This window comes from Cottoperca gobio, chromosome 1 (assembly GCF_900634415.1).
Source record: "Cottoperca gobio chromosome 1, fCotGob3.1, whole genome shotgun sequence".
Lineage (NCBI taxonomy): Eukaryota > Metazoa > Chordata > Actinopteri > Perciformes > Bovichtidae > Cottoperca > Cottoperca gobio.
The window spans coordinates 9,365,143-9,383,804 of record NC_041355.1 but is presented as its reverse complement, the minus strand read 5'-3'; the positions used below and the strand labels follow the sequence as shown (position 1 = coordinate 9,383,804).

Sequence of the window (18,662 nt, the reverse complement as noted above, 5' to 3'; positions counted from 1 at the left end):
AAGGGGTACGTTAGCCCCCCATGCCGACCCTTGAACCCCCTTCTTTGCTGCATGACTGCTCCCCTCCTTGCGAGTCTGCTGGGTCCAGAGCAGGCCAGCTGTGGTACAACAGACTCCATTGTCCTTTGCTATATGAAACTGTTATGTAAGAAACAAGACAACAAGTGAGATCATCACGAGCCAGTTGATACGCCCCATGCACGTGTAAGCACCCAGAACAAACTTGAGTGTTAACAAATGAAACATTTTTTTATTTTAATACATTTAATAGTGCACTTTGATTAACCTGTACAGAAATAATATTAATAAAAAAGATAAAACATTTGTTCATTTCTGTAACACAAAGCTTAACATTTACAATAAAATAAAATGGTATGATACAAAACAAACATATCTGAGGTATAAATATATTTGTTTTAAATTAACTGTAAATGTCATGCGTTATTATTTGGCAGAGACACGGTTAAAGGTACAGACATTTACGATATGAACAATGGCTTAGCATATTAATCATACGACAACACGAAAAATGCGCGCCCTCAGATTGAAGCGCGAGTGTTATGAATGAAGAAGGTTATAAAGGACCTAAATCTCTTACTTCTTTTAAAACACTGACAGGACAGTACAGAGAAAGAAGCTTACACAAAGATCGTTTTCCTTCCTTTGAAATCACACAAACATTCAATCTGCCCTCTTCTTTACAGTAAAACCTGTAAAATCTCCACCTTTATAAAAGGACAATGTTTTCTCTGTTTCCTTCTCATCTTTTATAGGACTAGCCAGAGGTTACTGTTGCAAGTCAGAACAGTGCATTGTTTTTTTCTTGCTCATGTACATCAAAATAATTGTGAATTTTCAAAAATGTATACAAGTGATGTCCGGCCTACAACAACAACAAATAAAAAGTGAATTGACTGTGCTCAATACACAATACGACTTTAAACACATTTTTTATAGGAAGGAAAAGCTCAATATGGGAAAGCTACATGTTTTATCTTTTTAATTTTTGGTCCATTATTGTAGATCTGTTGGTCTTAAATTCTAGCTTCATTGGTGTGATCCTGTAACATATGCAACATTCCCTGTCTCTAAAACTGAGCCTCAGTCACAAACAGTTTCTTATCAGCTCTTACTGTTGTTGAATTATTGGCATTTAGCACTATGCCTTGTTTCAAGCATAGTTACCCATGTATATTCAAGAACAACTATTCGTATGTTAGTAAATGACGCCGTTTCTTTGATCGTTCCTTCTCTTGTTGGTGTGCCAGCCACCATCTCTCATCCGTCTTTGCCCTCCTCTACTGAAATCCTAAAACCCTGCTTTCACCCACCTGTCAGCTCACTACATCCCGTCTATTGTCTCTACTCACTCTACATATTACTGGCACATTCGCATCTTTCTTCGCCCATGGATTCATCAATCAACTAACCAAAATATTGTCTACTATTCCTCCTGTGCCTCGCCGTAACAGAAAAAAGGGACAGAGGTAACACAAGACGGACACGAACCATTACTGTGAACAGAATACTGTATGTACAAATTATGCTGTCACTGGAAACCAGTGCGAGGAATATGTATTTATTAACCACTTGTTGCTTTGAACACACACACACACACACACACACACACACACACACACACCCTTGCTTCTCAGAAGCAATAGCACCCTTTGGATAAACCTCACATCCTGTATCAGCGACATCATCTCCTTTGGCCCAGATAAATGTTTGTGTGACACAAGTCCTCCTGGCAGCACACTGAGAGCCCCAACAGAACACTTTTAGACGATAACATCAGTCTGTTGTAACAAAATCAGAGCAAAAAAAATCCTTCAAACCAGGATCCAGGATTTGTCCTTTAAATGTGAGTGTTGATAGGCTTGGACCCCATCTACCTCTCTGTTGGAATGAGTCATTTTAAGTCCTCTGTAGGATCCAAAGTATGTTCTGTTATTCTGTTGAGTCTGCTGTCGCCCAAATTTCACACTGCTTTCTTATTTGTCCATGGGCACGGTGAATGAGTCACGTATCCGCGCCACCTCAGCAGCACACAAGTGCCCATACAGTTTATTGTACCACTCTGGGAAACGACCCCTGAAAAAAGAGAAAGAGACATGTTGTGAGCTCATTGTGTCACCGTGTAAAAATGAAGACATTGAATGACTACACAACTAGCACTTAATATAATCCCCAATTTGTCATTCACTCACCTGCAGTCGTTCCTGGAAATATGTGTGAGTCTGGATTTGTTGGTTCCACAGGGCTCGATGAAGTAGCGTGAGGTGAGGACATTGGCCCGGACGCCTACAACGGGTGCGCCTTCATGGTCCACAGATGTACACACCAGTGCACACGCTCCCTTTGGCAGGTCCGTTACCCATGTTCTGGTAGAGAGAGTAATACGTTTGGATTAAAAAACGAAAAAGATGAAGACAAAGAGAGAAGTGAGAGAGTCGGGGAGGACGAGAAGGAAACGGGGCTAATGTCTACCTGAGCACCAGGTGGTCTCTGGTGGGATGTGGAGCCATGGTGTTCCTGACATACTGGTAGACCTCCGTCCTCTCATCCAGAGTCTCCACCACCCGGCTCTCGAGCAGGTCCTCGTCCCAGTAGCCCTGCTCCCGCAGCACTCGCGTCAGAACCTCCTCGGGAGTCGTAGGCACCTCCACGGTCACCTTCCACAGCCGCAGTGGAAAGCCGTCGTGCACCTGGAAAAACACATGCAAAGACACAAAGACTTAGCATGCAGTTCTTTTTTAAACTATAATTATTTAGCTGCATTTCACGCCTGTATTTGGTAGCCGAAAGCAGAGGGATGACAGAATGATTAGGAAAGACACGCAACAAATGTCCCCGGCGGGCACAAACCAGGGGCAATGTGGTTCATGGTTCAGCGTTTTAACACCTTGCAGGGACGCCTGAAGGAAGGCCAGGGTGATCATTAAGTAGTTTTATTTTTCTCCATATGGGTGTATTTTGAAAAAGTCTCATATTTAAATACTAAGTTTCACAGTTCTCTTTGCTAACCCAATGATAAACAAACTTATCTCAAAATCTGTCACAGTGCGAGATGAACTTCAAATGTCTTATGCAAGTGTTCAGAAGCTTCCTTTAGAATAATCGAATCGAATCAGTCATCTAATCTAGTCATATATACAACAATTAGAAGTGGTATTCCAGCCATCATTTTATGCACAACAGTGAGGCTGTGATTCAAAACCTCCCCATGCCCTTTAGCCAAGTCAGCTGCTCCGCTCTGCCATCAGATGATAACGAACACTCTGCAGCCGTGTGACTCTCAAACTGGAGCAAAAGATAACCTCATACAGGGCCCTTGCACACTAGACACAGGAAATGTAGGCCTGGGATAATGGTGAGCTTGTGTATGTTTGTGTGTCAGGCTGATGTCATTCTGGGATAGAGTCCAGTACTGATGTGGGAATGAGCAGCCAAGGGCCAGGCCACTTTCACACGGATGTGTTTCTATACAGGAAACCCTAACTGCTGGTTTTCCACTCGATATTTAGAGAAGCAGCAGAGAGGGAAAGGCAGACACGAATGGGAAAGGAGAAGACAGGAAACACAGATAGCTAAAAAGACAGTGTGTGCTTTATGAATGGTGGCGTGTTTATACACTAAAACTGATTCTTTTTTCTTTCTCATTAATTCATCTTTGAGGAATTCCTCTGCCACGAACAAGCGCACTGAAAGCCATATGGACTGAACAAAGTGTTTCTTTCAAAAATGAACTATAGTGAGTTGATGAATAAACAAAGTGGGCTTACCTTCCTACAGGCCAGCTCGGCGTGCTCGGGTGTGGAGCAGCTGTCGTAACCTTTAAACTTGTCCTTGGCGTCTTTGAGTAGGGCGTCCAGGCTGTCCCGGAGGAAGGCCCTGTGACCTCCATGCCCGGCCTCTTCACCTGCGAGGTCGTCCAAACGTCTCGGCAGCAGCGCCTGCTCCACGTAGGAGTTCCTGCAGCGATTCATCTCCTCTGGGATCTGTGGGACGGGAGGAGAGAGAGGACGATGAGTCTTGTGATTTTTCCAACAAGAGAAAAGGAGTAGATTTAATTCAAAGATTTTTTTTAAATAGTTAAATGTATAAGAATCATATCAGAGAGCAATTATTATTCAAATCAGAGCATTTTCATGTGTCTTAAAAACACGTTTGGAGGCGATCTTTAAGTTACAAATATCCTACGTTAAGAGTGATCAGCACTAAGTCTCTACTTAAGGTTTTGTTTTTGTCAGGCATCTGCACCCTGATTACATTAGTTCCCCCTTAATTAATGGAAAACTGTACAAAGCACAACTTGTACAAGGATGCCAAACTATTAAAAACAGAAATACACCACATCCTTTTTTTATCTTGCTCATTCTCATTGTGTTTGCGTGGGTCATCTTTCAGAATGAATGGAACACTAACAATATTACAGTCTAAGAAAAGCATTTTCATTTGATAATAAAAGGGCCGTCACTAAATAAAAGGGGCAAATTACATGGCTTTATATTTCATATCCTTTTGTGGACCTCCGCGAGCAAATATAAATCAAATTAAAAATAAAATAAATGAGAGGTAATTGAGTTTACTTTCTGTGTGATGAGACATGACAGGAAGCCAGAAAGCAATGCAATTAAACTCAACACTAATGACCCACAGTATGCAGCCTCTTAGCATTTACTGTAGCATGTCAGAGAAGACTGACCAGGGCAGAGCGACATTTTAGGCTGAATGGGATTGAAATTGGATTAGTAATAGTGTAGTTTGCTGATTATTTCCTGTTTATCCATTCAAGGGCCCTCCCTGTTGACGCACGGAGCCACACTGCACGGGCTGATTTATGGGTTTGACAGTTTATGCTGTATTTGAACTTCTTTCACAAATGCTTGAGTTTGGTTTATATGGACAGACACGTGCAGGTAAGTCTTGTTCTACACAAACGGGGGGCGTTTGAAACAGTTGGCCCATTTACCTTATGTAATGATAACATTGCTTGAGCAAATGTCAGCTTGAATTGGATCAATGAGTTATTTGATAGGGACTATGTTTGTTCACAGGACACACAGGGACACAAGGTGTTTGGTACAGAGAGGTGACATTCATTCTGTCAGCAGACAGGCCTGCAACGGTTTGCCACATATGACCAAATCAGTAAACCATTCTTCATTTTCACCTCAACTTTAACTTTAAGAGTGCACAGTTAGTTTCAGTGTTGTTCACTACTGACCCGGAAGAGTTTGCTGCACTCCTGGATCATGTGTGCCAGGCCGTGAGTGGCAGCCAGGTTCTCATTCAGATCTCTCTGGTCCGGCTTTCCCAGTGTCGGCTTCCTGTTCATCACCCTTTGACCAAGAGAGAGGAGGAAAAAGAGGATGACAAGATTAGTTACAGCCTCCATCATCGAGACAGTGGGCTTAAGAGAGGGCAGAGGAAGCGCCTGGCGTTTAGGGCGGAATGAAAGAACAAGTTTTGCCGTGTACACCTGATGAAATCTCTTTTTAGCTTAAAGTGGAATATGTTTCCTAATAAGGTAAGATGTTGATGTAACCGTGCTATTTCCTCTGTCTCTCTCCCTTCCTCCCCTCTCCCCCTTTCTTCTCTATCCTCCATCAACAGTATCCGGCTCTTTCTTTAGATTGACACTTTTCTGTTTTGAGAATGTACAACATATTTCATGTATCAGTGATGGCAATCAAAATAAAGGGAATGATATAATTCAAATGAGCTGATTAAAGTGGAGAGGCACAGACACGCACCTTGGCGAGGAGCTCTCCTTGCGGCGCAGGGTGTTGAGGTGGAAGAGGGACGGGGCCAGACAAACAGCGAGGTTGGTGGGAGTCATCTGGTTCTCAGACACGCTGGCTGTCACGTCGCTCAGCAGACACAGCAGCGTCCGCAGTGCCTCGCGGTTCTCATCAGGAAGCAGCAGCACGGCGGCACGCGCTGCCTGCAGACGGAGCTCTTTAGGCATGTCTGGAGAGGAAAAGGGAGGAGGTCATGGCTCGTTTTTTAATATCACATGCAGAAAAAGAACCCACTGGCATGCAACATGATGTCATCTTTGTGTCTGCTGGTTAACTTATGCTCGAGTTTGAGCGAGGAATGAGCCATGATGGGATGTGTCTCGACCTAAGTGGGATGAACCAATCACTTACATCACCTCATTCCACAGGCATTTCCTGCACTCATCTTCTTTGTTTAGTTTTTTTAAGGTTTCACAATTTCTAGCTTTATGGCAGGCAAGCATCTACAGCTCTAAAACAATACCATGTTGTGTATTACAGAATGCAATCCTCTTACAGATGTGTGGCTGTATATGTGAAGTAAAGGCATGCATTGTCTCGACAAGATTTTGTTTATACTTTGAATGTACGTGTCTGTGTTTTCTTACATTGATAAATCTGGAGGAATGTCTCAGACAGTTTGCTAGTGAGCAGGGGTTCTGGCAAATCTCTGAAGTACTGCTTAAGCATGTCTGCAACGTCATATGCCGATTGGCTGTCGTAGTTGACTCCTCCCCCATCTGCGCCGCTCGCCTCGTTCATCTGGCGAAGAGCTTGGATACGAGATTTAACGCCAGATTTCCTGAAAAGACCCACCTGGACAAAAAGTGAGGGACAAAGAGAGAAATAGTTACATCATGCATACATACACAGAAACCTGGTCTGTCCTCTTTGAACTATAATTCCCTCATTCGTCTCAGTGATTACCATGAGGTCAAAGTTTGATCCTGAAGGCGTATCAAAAAGGATTATTTGCCCACAGCACATACAAAAAAAAGTATTTTAAAGCTGCAGACTGTTATCATTGAAAAATAATATTATGACTTATCCCCAAATCCAGAGCTTACAGTCAATACGGTTACATCACAGCAGATCCTGTTGACTGTATTTAGCTCCCATGACACCCAGTAGGCATCCTTCTACTGAATATTGTGTAGGACCTCATCAGTGGCCTTTTAAGGCTGTATGAAATGGCAATGTTGGGGAGGAAAAGCCTGAATATTTTCCATGAGCTTTCACCACTTCCAAACAGAGGCGCCTTGTCCTGCTTTGAATAGAACACCATCACTCTGTTTTCTGTTTTTCTCCTAGCTCCTTCTTTCTTTCCTTTATGAATTGACATAACAAGCAGTAAGATAAATGTGTCATAATGTCTCTGGTTTAAACAGACACACACAGGTCACCTGCCTACTGTGACTCTCTCCAGACCTCCATGCTTCAGCGTGTGTGTGACAGAGAGACGAAAAAAAAAACGAGGAGAGAAAGGAACTGTATTCACTGCTACATCTTATTTAACATCCTGTTAAAGAAATGATGGATGAACATTGACAAAATTGTAATATTATTTAACTCCAGCACTATTTTTCTCTGTAACTGATAACGGTACTTAAAGCTAAATGACAGACTGGCAGCAACTTTGGCGTTATATGTACACTGCAATTACAGTATATGCACAAGTTTATATCTACAACTGTCCATATATGTGTGTTTATTTGTGTGCTTAATGTTACCTGGTCGAGGCACTGGTTGCGTAAATAGCGCATCGCCTGCTGTATTCCCTGAGGGAGGGGCTGGCCTGTCCGCTGGACGATGACTTGTAGTGGCACACCGAAGACATTCCTGTCTTTGTAGTCGCGCACCTTGATCCGCTTCATAAACTTTGGCACAGCCCTGCAACATACACGCACAAGAAAAGATAATTCATCAATGTCTGCTACATATTGTAGTGAATTTTGATATAAATTTAGCAATACGGTTGTAAAAGGATTTCTTCAAAACAGGCAAACAATGTCATGACATGCCAGGATTCTTACTCAGTCTTACATGAAGAACCTACTCTGTAATAAAAACACCAACTGATATTGTAAATGTTGACTCACAAGATGGATTCGTCATAATCTCAGACATGTTTCAAAAGGTTGTAGTTTAGTTCAGGTCTAATGTAAAACTGTGCAGTCGCATCGTACAAGGAAAAACTCCCTAAAATAAACCCCGAATTAAAGGGGGAAACATGGAAGAAACCTCAGGGAGAGCAACTGAGGAGGGATCCCTCTCCCAGGACGGACAGACGTGCAATAGATGTTGAGAATAAACAATATAGTAAAAATACAACATAGACAATCCATGTGACAAAAATGATGTCACCACAATGTGATCTTAAATGAAAAAGATGGATCCAGGAGTAGATAAACTTCTTGGTGCCTCCAAAAAAGTACCCAAATGTGTGTGTGTGTGTGTTTTATGCGTGTGCAAGGAGGAAACCAAGCAGCTGTAGAAGCCTGTCTCCAGGTTTATGAGAGGGGTGGATATACAGGGTGAGGGTAGGATACAGGGGGAGTAGGATGTACAGACCGGTGTCAAAAGGGGAGTATCCGACTGTTTTATACATCCGCAGAAAATGTCTGTGTCACTATTTGTTACTCTGTGTGTGTGTGTGTGTGTGTGTGTGTGTGTTAAAAAATGCAAGTCCGACCATTTCACAAGAATGCACCCACAGATTTATGGCTGTGTTTCTATCTGCATGGGTGTGAGTGTGTTTAGCAGAGTGACTCTATGAGTGACTCAGGACAAGCTCATCTTTTATAAAAGCAGCCGTTCACAAGACTCGGAGCGCTTCTCAGAACCAGAGTTTGGGACAAATGGAAAGGGAGCATATTATGATCCGGGCCCGGAATTCTGAATATGTGTGGGCCTCCAGCGGCCAACAAGTGGCCTCTGTCTTTCAGAGAGCCCCAGCCTGTCATAAGACTGTCAGAACGCCTTCTATTCCCGTCCTAAAGAAGGCCTTGGGTACAAGAAACAGGAAAAGTGGAAAAACAGAAGAAGATGATACAATCTTTCACTTCATTTTGGGCCCTTGTACAGTAAACACTTTATTGAGACATAAACAAATTAGTTCTGGGTAACTGCTGATGTCCGTAAAATCTGAATGACTGTAAAATCCCTAAAGCAGATACAGTAACCAGGAGGATATTAGGTGCCATTGGATTATGATGAGCAGCTAATAAAGTATGGTCAGACCGATAGTCTAGAAATGTTAGAGAAGGTAGGGGTGGAGGGATAATGGTTGAGAACAGATCTTTCGAGCCTCCAGCTCTTATAACACCATGCGTGTGAACTGCCATGATTGCCCCGTTGAGAAAAAGACAATGTACGCCCCTTCCCGGCAATTACGGGCCTGGGAAAAGAATGTGAAACCCGACCTCTGCGGACAGCCGTCACCACACTATACAACAACCTGCAGATGGAGAGGATTGGGAGACGGGTGGGATAAAGGGGTAGCAGTTGGATGGATAGATGGAGGGCTGAAAGGATAAATCCGAGGACATCGCTTCTGAAGAACAATTATCCAGACGCAGAAGGCATCAGTGTGTGTGTCCAACAATCACCATATGAAATCGACCTCCTCCTCAACACTCCCTGTGTCCCTTACACAAGCATTTCATTTTCCTCCAGTCCACTCACCAGCTGAAGCCATGTTTGTTTGTAGGGGTGTGTCTCTCCAGCAGAGCAGTGAGCTGCAGCAGGGAAAGCTTCTGGAGCAGATTCATCTGTAGCACAGACTGGCAGCTGATCTGGAGCTGGGCCGAGGCCAAGCTGGGCCGATGGGAGTTCTGGAAGCTCGGCCAGCGGAGTTTCTGTGGTCTGGAGTACGTACAGGGGAAGAGAAGGAGAGAGCACAAATTGAGATGTAATTAAAAAGAAACAGTTTAACTCTTGATCTGCATCATGCTTTTGTGTACACATAAACTTAGAAAATAACACAAAGCCACACACAGTATTTGTAGTTTTACGTGCCAAGTGATCTGTTTAGGGATTACAGGGATTTATGTACACATCAATCAAGAGACTGTCTTAAAGAGTAAAAACTTGTACGCCCCCCCACATGTAATTCTGCCAGTGGATTCCCGAAAGGAACATCAACAGTCCCCATGGAGACCAAGGAGCATCCAGAGTATCCAGCAGCATTACGTAAGTCTCAGCGTGTCGTCCTGTTTATCCTTTGCTGTCACTTTCTATGGAAAACTCTTTTTTTGTTGGTGTCTCAGTGTTTGTCTTTCTATTGTTTTGTTGTCTTTCAGCATTTCATGCATTCAGGTAATGTTTGGCAGAGGATTTACAGAAAACCACTGAAGCATGAGCCTGTTTGTTTGAATTATAGTTTTCTCTGTTAAAGGATCAGGTCACCCAAACAGCAAAAAGGAGAATAACTCATTTCTATAGAAGAAATATTCCCTATAACAAAGTTTGAGAGGGAACTTGATTCACCATTATAGTGGGTGAAGGTATAATACTTGACGGATATCTCGTAGACAAGGTTTTATTTAAATAATTTGAGTGAACTAACCCTTTAATAGTTATAATGTATTCGTACGAAGACAGTTTAGCTTTTCTTTACTGACCTGCTGGTTCTGGTTAGAGATGCCCCGACACCAGAATCCCTTCTCTCTCTCATCCCTTCCTCTCCCTCTCCCAGCGGGTTTCCCGTGCTGTCTTGATCACTTCCGTTCTCCTCCAGCCGGTTCTGCAGAGGCGAGGACGGGCACGGGGAGGCAGAGTCCAGTGCTGAATCTGAGTCTCCTTCTTCCTCTTCGTCCTCCTCCTCTTCCTCCTCTTCGCCGGCCACAGCCTCTGACCAGGCATTTACAAACCGCTGCAGGCCGCTGACATGTTGCAGCACTTGCTCCAGTTTGCGTTCATCCCCCTCTTCCTCCTCTCCCTCCTCCCTCTCAGTGTAGGGGACGTTGTCATAAAAACTGAGCCGGCTGTCAACGGAGCCTTCAGAGCAACGCCGCAAGCGTCTACTTTGCCGCCCCCTTAGGATAACTGAGTTCCCGTTATCATTCCCATTGTTATTGCGTGAACTCCCGTCCTGCAGGGCTTTGGGGAAGGTCCCAGGCTTGTGACCTTCTGGTAAGTAGAACAAGATCATGCCCCCCTCGCCCTCCTCTTCTACTTCCTCCGCTTGTCTGCTACTGTCTTGAACACTGCAGTTGTTCCTGTGGTTCTGCTCATCGACTGTCATCCCACTACTAGCTTGGCAGGGGATGGGTGGTGCAGATTTGGGTGGGGGTGTTGGCTGTCGATCTGAAGCTTGTTGGGGAATGCTGAAAGGATCAAAACCCTCCAAATACATTCCTCCTCTCTTACTAGAGCCTGCTGCTGTGCTGTGGCTGCGAGCGCGAGTCACAGGGCTCGGTGTGCTCACTGCACTTCCACTGCTAGCTTCAGACTGGCTGCTCCCAGTACTTCCAGTGCTGCCATTGCTGGTCTGAGTGGAGTAGGATACAGAGCGATTCCGGTTAAGTGTCATAGTTTGAATGGGATTGTGGTGGTGATTGAGGTTCTGGTTTAGGATGATACTGGAGATGTCCACGCAGTTGAGTCTTCGCAGCTTGTCATCATCCAGACCCTCTTTGATGACAGGGCCACTGATTTCTATCTTCCCCCCGCTGGTGCTCCCCTTCTTCTTTCTCTTGGAGGAGGTGCCGCTGCGCAGTCGCAGACTCTCCATCCTCTTGAGAAAGCTCTTAGCTCTTGAGCGTGTGCTTTTGCCGCTGCCACCTCCTCTGTCCAGACTTCCTCCGAATCCTCCCATCCCTGTTTTCACATCAAAAGTGAACTGTCCGAGTGTCTCCAGGGGCGATGGAGGCATCCCATCAGACAGAGAGTCCTCATTAGCGCAGCCTGACCCCCCTGTGCCCGAGGATGAACACATGCTAGCGACAGAGCTGGCACGAGTGGCACCAGCGGGTACAGCTTCATTTGTCATGGCAGCATCATGGCTCTTCTCTTCTCCTCTTCCTCCACTCCCGCTGCTGTGGATAGAGGCCACTTCAGGCTGCTCGCTGAGGTCAGTCAGCACACTCTCTGAACTATTGCCTTCACGCAAGGCGAGCTTGCCTTTCTGGGATACTTGGTCCTTGGGGAATGGGGGTGGGTCAGCGTCTGCGGGTAGTGTGGAAAAAACCTCCAGTTCGTCCATACGGGACCAGCGCTTGCTGTCCCTCTGGAAGGTCCAGCGGCCACTGATGGCACAAGGCTCGTCCTCATCGGAGTCCTCGCTCTGGAGAGGGGAGAAGGAGGGGATAAGGGACAGGGAGAAAGAAATAGCAAGAAGAGATGGAAAAAGGAGAGGGAGGGAGAGGAACAGTTAGAGGACATTATGCACTGCTACATTTTCCATTTATTTTCCAATATTCCTCACCGTGGTCCAGGAAACTTTCTAGAGTTATGGAATTTGTTTTATAACTGTTGCACTTGCTCTTTGCCTTGTGCGCATTCACAGTGCTGTCTCCATTTATCTAGCTATCCAATTGTAAACTATATGAAATATACTGCTGGCTGTCAAATGTCTTCACAACACAAGAACCTTTGCAAGAACATCTAATTAGGAATTATTCTGGTAAGATATATATTAATATATAAGACGTCATAAGAAAACGGTTTTCTATAACATCTTAGACTGAGGTGCTGTGGTTAAGCGTATGACTTGATGAAGCAAAGATACCCACGGTCAGCCAGTAAACAGGATTCAGCTACTTCCTGACTGCATGGACAATACATACACAAGACAAAGAGTGACAAAAGTGCCCATGCACCTTCACAAAATGCACAACCTCCCCCAGTTTGGTTAATCTACCTCAGGCCCTGAAGGGAGTTCAGGAAATTCCATAATGACCCCCATAGCTCACAGTGCAGCCGGCCAGACTGGGGTGGTTCCCCCCTACAGTTTTTATCCCCACTGTCTGTGCATATGCACACACACACACACATTAAGTGTGAGACAGTGTCACTGATACACTGCTCCTGTCAATCCCCATTCCTTATCAATGACGGCGATGTAAACCCTCTTCCAAACACACAAGCTACGCTCGGAGATTCCAAAGACTTCTTCACAAATTCCAATTACAGTGGAGGACCAAAGCTCATAAAACAAAACCACACGGCAAAATTGAACCACCTCACCTTTCTTAAGCCCTATCTATAATCTGAAGCTTTAGAAAGCAATAATCAAAGACGCAAGGATATTATAATCCAAAATCCATGTTCTACTAGTGTTCCATTCCTCACATGGGCTTTATATACAGGCATCATTAATTATAAGATGTTTTGCAGTGGAAACATGATGCAATTTCAAATAAGAAATAACAAAGTGTGTGATCTATCCCTGCTACTGTACAGGTAAATGATTTATAGAGTACAATAGAGACTTTCGTGACATTTTCAGATTCCAGTGTGGCTTTCTTCTCTAGTGATGTTGGTTGGAATGTGAGATAACAGCATAGAAAGCGATGATTGGCCAATAGAGCGTCAACCATTTATCAACATTCTAGAGATATGTTATCCTCAAACCATCAAATCACCAAAGCATTCAGTGCGACGGTGGGTGCTTTGAATGTCACAAGGAATCAGAATGAAAACTATTTATTATTACAATTCGACAGATAGACAGAGCAAACCACAAAGAATGAGAAACAGGGAGATGGAGATTTAAGAGAGAGGGAATGTTAAGACACGAGGAGATCAATGCATTCCTAAGCTGTCTAAAGGGGGGGTTGTCATCCCACAAAAGATGGCAAATAACCTCTTTGACTCCTCTACTCTTGTTGACTCCTGAAATGAAAGGTGACACAGAAAGGGTCATCCAAATGAATACCACCACACACAGAACAAGGATGTTACTATGTACCACTTAAGGCCGTTTGGGAATTAAGTTTGGTTGGTATAAAAGGGAGCAATTCTTGTTGCAAAGTGACAGTGTAAGTCGGTCTAGTCTCGAAACATGCATGTTCTAAAACTGGGATATTAAAAGAATTATCGTAAGGCTGGTTTGTGGTGTTTTGAGGGAGTTGGCTGCTTAAAAACCCACCATATTGTCACTCAATCAAAGAGCTCTATAGAGAGTGATCCCAGACAGGAAATGTATGGTGGTTCGTTCTGCATGAGTGCCACAGAAAAAGATCATTCCTTTTATGGTGAGCCAGAAGTATGAGGAAGTATTTGAGAAAGAAGGGGAGCATGCCTTGAGTAGGGGGAGGTCCTGGTGAATGCAACCCCTTCATTTAGACATTAAAGCGATCCTCCTTCCCCCTAGGGTCCTCACAGCCCATTTTATATAGAAATAAACCCAACAGGTGCCTTCTCATTAAACGAGATGAGAGAAAACACAGCTTCGCCCTGTGGCCAAGAGTGAACTGATGGTTGAGGTGAGGGAATGCAATTGTGGTTGAGGAGACTAGGAGACTAGGAGACGAGGCTTTTTCAGAAAGGTGTGGTGTTAATGTGTGCGCATGTGCACTTACTCTCTTTCTCTGTGGTGATATCTCCAGTCTCATTAAAGCACACTTGTTGAGTGTGTTCAGTCTCCTGCAAAACACAAAAACACACACGTGCAGCATTGGTTACATTCAAAAGTGGGTTTTTAAAATATACTAAATACCGGATTTTTCCTAAAAAAACAAACCTCTCATCACCAAGAGGATGTATGATGGAAGAAAGGATGAAACAGGACGAAAAACAGAAGAGAAGAAGAGAAAGACAGAGGGGGAGCTTGGGTGCACCCAGGCTGGCTAATGAGCTGCTGAAGGATAATCTCCACATGAGCGGGAAGAGAATGAGAGGGAGACAGAAAAGGAGAGGGCGAGGAGAATGAAATCTGCTGGAGTAGTGACGAAAAGTTGGGGAGGGGACAGAAAGCTTATCCCCCTAGCCACCTGGAGAAGGGGAGCGGGCGGTGGTCGGGTCCACCCTCTAGAGAGCTCTTAGGGCAGATCATGTAACAATGGAGAGATGAAGGGATGGGAACTGGGGGATAGTTGGGGTTGTGGGGAGGCGGGGTGAAAGGCTGCCAACAGAGGAGACATTGAGATGATAGCTTCCAGATGTGTGGAGGGACACCTGCTGTGGTTTATTACTGAGAGTCGGAATTTGATGAAAGAGTCGACTCTATTAAAGAGCCATTAACTTTCTCCTCATACGCTAATTCATATCACAGGGGCATCAAGTAGGATGCAAACCCCGTCCCCTCCAATCATACTCACTCACATTTAGCCCTTTTTCACATACACTAACTAACATGTTTGTTTCATACCAACAAAGCTTTGAAACCAGTTATTCCCCAATTGTGGGTTGCAAATGAGGCAGTGTAATATTTCTCCTCCAACATAAAAATAAAGAGTAGTGAATATAGAGAGCATTACATGACCATAGCATCCAGCAGTGAAAGGTAGGAGTGAGATATGTGCGTGCCAGGAGGATACAAAATGACTGAGGTAAACACTATCAGAGACAGAAGGAAAAACAACGAGAGAGTGAGATATGGACATAGAAAGGAAACGGTACAGAGCATGTCTCCGATGTGCTTATCGTGCCATTCTTTTATCTCATCGGCAACTTTCCAAAGCATGCCTCCTTTTGAAGTCATGCCCTCATGGTTTCATTTGGGAGAAAACAAGAGATGGAAGAATAAGAAGAAAGGCGGATAACATCAAAAGAACGAGAAAAGATGTATGAAAGGTTCAGTATGACTTGTAATCTCACCTGTAGAGAGCCTCAATAGCGTCCCGATCGAGGAAGTCATGGTCTCTGGTGACTGAAGAGATGTCGATAGGAAACTGGGCATCTAGACAGAGAGGGTCTGGTTAGTGTGGGCATCTTTCTGCCGCTGATTGGATCAATGTGTTCAGATAAATCTAAAGATACAACCCCTAGCCTCAAAACATACCCACCCACACAAACACCCACCAGGGTCTTCCGTCCCACCTTCTCCCCCCATACAGCCTTGATGAAAAGCTAAAAGAGGAAGTAGCGTCTTAGCCGACCAAACAAACACAGCTGCAGCTTTCAGACCCGGCAGGCAGGGGGGATGTGGAGCACAGAGGGAGAGAACAGGGGATTGATTGAAGAATGACAATAGGTACTCCACCACTGCTCAGAGGTCCCACTTCCTTTTCTCCTTCACCCTCCCTGGTCTACTTCATTAACAGGGTCACTAATTTACTGAGTCGCAGCATTACGGCACACAGATAAGGTGTGCCTTCAATCATGCAGAATATTTAAGCAGATGGATTTTAAGATGTTTTCTGGAATGCGTCGACCCAACCCAAAACGTGAATCTTGCATCTAAACCCCCGGGGGAGATGTTGATAAGAAAGTCCTGTTCAAGGGAGGCCAGCACCTTTAGCATACTGTACTGAATCAGGCCTTTCAGCCTGCTTATCTTTAGTGGGGCAATAGTCTTGACAGCACAGACAATAGAGATTGTCCCACGGATACAAGAGAAGGAAAAATGTGTCATGCATCGGCACAAATTCCAACTGGTGTGGAGACGGCTGCAAGCGGCAAACCAGCGAGGGTTTAAAATCTGTGATTGATTGTGGTTTGCACTTTTGTGTTGCTGTTTCGTGTGTGTATAAAAAACAGTCTCATCACCTGTGCAGAAACACAATGAGCTTTCCGTTCAAATGGGAAACCTTTCACGGTTAAGTGGCAACAAGCAATGACCCGTTGACAATGGTAGCTTGGTCCTGCTGTCATCATCATGTAGTTACATAAGGGCAACTAGCACACCTATGGCATGCCATAGTACAGTTGGACTCGCTATATGGAGTGTAAAGAATGTTTGATGTATTTCGGTGGAGTGTGTATTTAAAACTCAAAGGTCGGGAAAAGCATTCTTTCTCAACCATATGTCATTGTATGAGTAACTTTAGAGGGCATAGTAAACAAGTGTTGTGTTTATTGTAACAAGGTAAGAAAGATCTTTGGTCCTCAAAGAGTTATTATGTAGGTTACATTATAGTTAATGTTAGGAATATAGTGTGCTATGGTTAATGTGGCTTTTCCATAAGCACAGCAAAGCACTGGTGCTAAGGAAAACACACCTCTTGCTCCTTAGGAATGTTATGCTGTGTGTGGTATGTATGCATGCACAGGCGCAAGTGTGCATGTTGGTGTTTTGTGTGCTTGACAAAGAACATATTGGTCTTCTCAATGCTCACACACAATTTGGTAGTATGACTAATACTTTTATTTACATAAAAAAAAGAAAATATGTTTCATTAACTACCTAACTTTAGTAAATCTGCCTGACTGACTTCAGTTAAGAGTTTTTCAGCCTGCAGACGTCAGCTTGGTAAAATAACAGCCTTTGGAATAACTCACAGGTCACTAAAGTAACACAAGAACTTGGAAAAACTGATTATGCCAACATTCCCAGTGTAACTGTGTTTTCCTCGTACCAGCAGCAACTTTGTATCTATATAATTGCCACATGTGGTGGGAGAGTGGGTGGGGGTGTCTCACAGGGTTCCTTACCTTCATAAAGCTGGGCGTACTGTGGGAACCCTGCTGCTCGGAGCCAGGTACAGGCCTCTTTGGCTTCGATCTCTGCAGAGGAGAAAAAGTGGAAGAAAACAAAAGATATAGGTTAGGTGTTGTGGGAAACATTATTTGTCACTTCACTTCGATTGAAACATATCTTGTCAAAAATATCCAAGTAAGACAACTCTGGAACTGAGCATTTAAACATGCTAGCAGCTTATCAAATGTGAAGCCCTTGACCTTATTGGCTATCTCACACTCAGTCACTCTCCTCTCACATGCTTCTAAAGCTAGAGCTCAAAGCATCATTCGTGCAAATTGTGTTAACCCCTTCACACGCCAAGAGTGTGCCACTTAAGCTCCTTATCCAGGTAAGGCATTGGTATTTGTTGTTCACAGAGAGATCTCAAACAGAAAAGGTCTGTGCGAAGCCTGTTCCTATGTGGCATGACTGTATCCATAGTCATGAATATGCCATTGTGTGAGATTTTAATGTTTACATTTTTTTTTCTGGGTTTGATTTTCATGTTACGTCTTATGAATACAGTGCTGTCCTCCACCTTCTGTTCCCTCGTGTTGCCGATATGACAAATGTAAAGAACCTTTGCTGATTAAGATGCATGAAGGAAAAGTTTTACATGCAAATCAGATGCACGTTTCTCAAGTGTCCTTCAAGGCCATGACTAAAAACAAACATGCTCACAGCGCTTCTCCAACATTGCTAGAAAAACTCTTCCGTACCTCCCTTTAAACACAAGGTGTGACATTTGGGCTGGTTGTGCTAAGTACTGACTGCATGTTGAGGTCCACTGTGTTAGAGGAGCCACAGTGATCCCAATTATCTGTTAAAGCCCTTTAGTTGACATGTGCCAAATGGCTGCCCAAAATCCCAGCCTCCTTAATTGCTCTATCACCCCCACAAGCCAGCAGGTTGTAGAAGGGAGACAGACAGAAACATGTCTCCAGGCCTTAAGTATCTTGACTTTACAATATCCTCTTTAGTGGAATGACAGCAAGTACAAATGTAGCACAACCTTGAGAAGAACTTGTAAACAAAACCAGTGGAACAAAGACAGGAAGAGACACTGATAAACCATGGATGAAAGTGACAACATACAGAATGACTGCAAAACATTCAAGCTAAATACTTGCTAATCCTGTTACAACTCTGAGAACTGTGTGTGAAGTCTGACATTCAAGCAGGGTAGTTAAAAGTTTCCATTTCAAATTCTACAATCACCTCTAAAGTGATGCTCTTTAGAGGTTTGGCTGAGCGTGAGCAGTTTATTTTATCTGGTTTTTTAAACAGCTGTTCCACCTCATTTTGAGCCT

The 18,662-nt window shown here is 44.0% G+C and overlaps 1 protein-coding gene across 7 annotated transcripts in view; it reads right to left on the bottom strand.

Moving 5' to 3' along the window:
• Positions 1-228: 228 nt before the first annotated feature.
• The window catches only part of dlc1 (DLC1 Rho GTPase activating protein), an 83,921-nt gene continuing 65,487 nt past the window's right edge, over positions 229-18,662 (bottom strand). For 4 of the 7 annotated variants that reach the window (XM_029444383.1, XM_029444140.1, XM_029444300.1 and 1 more), the window contains 13 exons: positions 17,325-17,396; positions 15,549-15,645; positions 14,312-14,375; positions 10,409-12,072; positions 9,471-9,650; positions 7,517-7,676; positions 6,395-6,602; positions 5,760-5,976; positions 5,231-5,345; positions 3,786-4,001; positions 2,491-2,708; positions 2,211-2,384; positions 229-2,094 (listed from right to left, as the gene is read on the bottom strand). In XM_029444383.1, coding sequence (XP_029300243.1) covers positions 1,995-2,094; positions 2,211-2,384; positions 2,491-2,708; positions 3,786-4,001; positions 5,231-5,345; positions 5,760-5,976; positions 6,395-6,602; positions 7,517-7,676; positions 9,471-9,650; positions 10,409-12,072; positions 14,312-14,375; positions 15,549-15,645; positions 17,325-17,396 — 3,485 coding nt within the window. In that variant the 3' untranslated portion in view covers positions 229-1,994. The remainder of the gene's footprint in view (positions 2,095-2,210; positions 2,385-2,490; positions 2,709-3,785; positions 4,002-5,230; positions 5,346-5,759; positions 5,977-6,394; positions 6,603-7,516; positions 7,677-9,470; positions 9,651-10,408; positions 12,073-14,311; positions 14,376-15,548; positions 15,646-17,324; positions 17,397-18,662) is intronic. The other 3 variants (XM_029444222.1, XM_029444651.1, XM_029444563.1) reach the window with 1 other exon arrangement.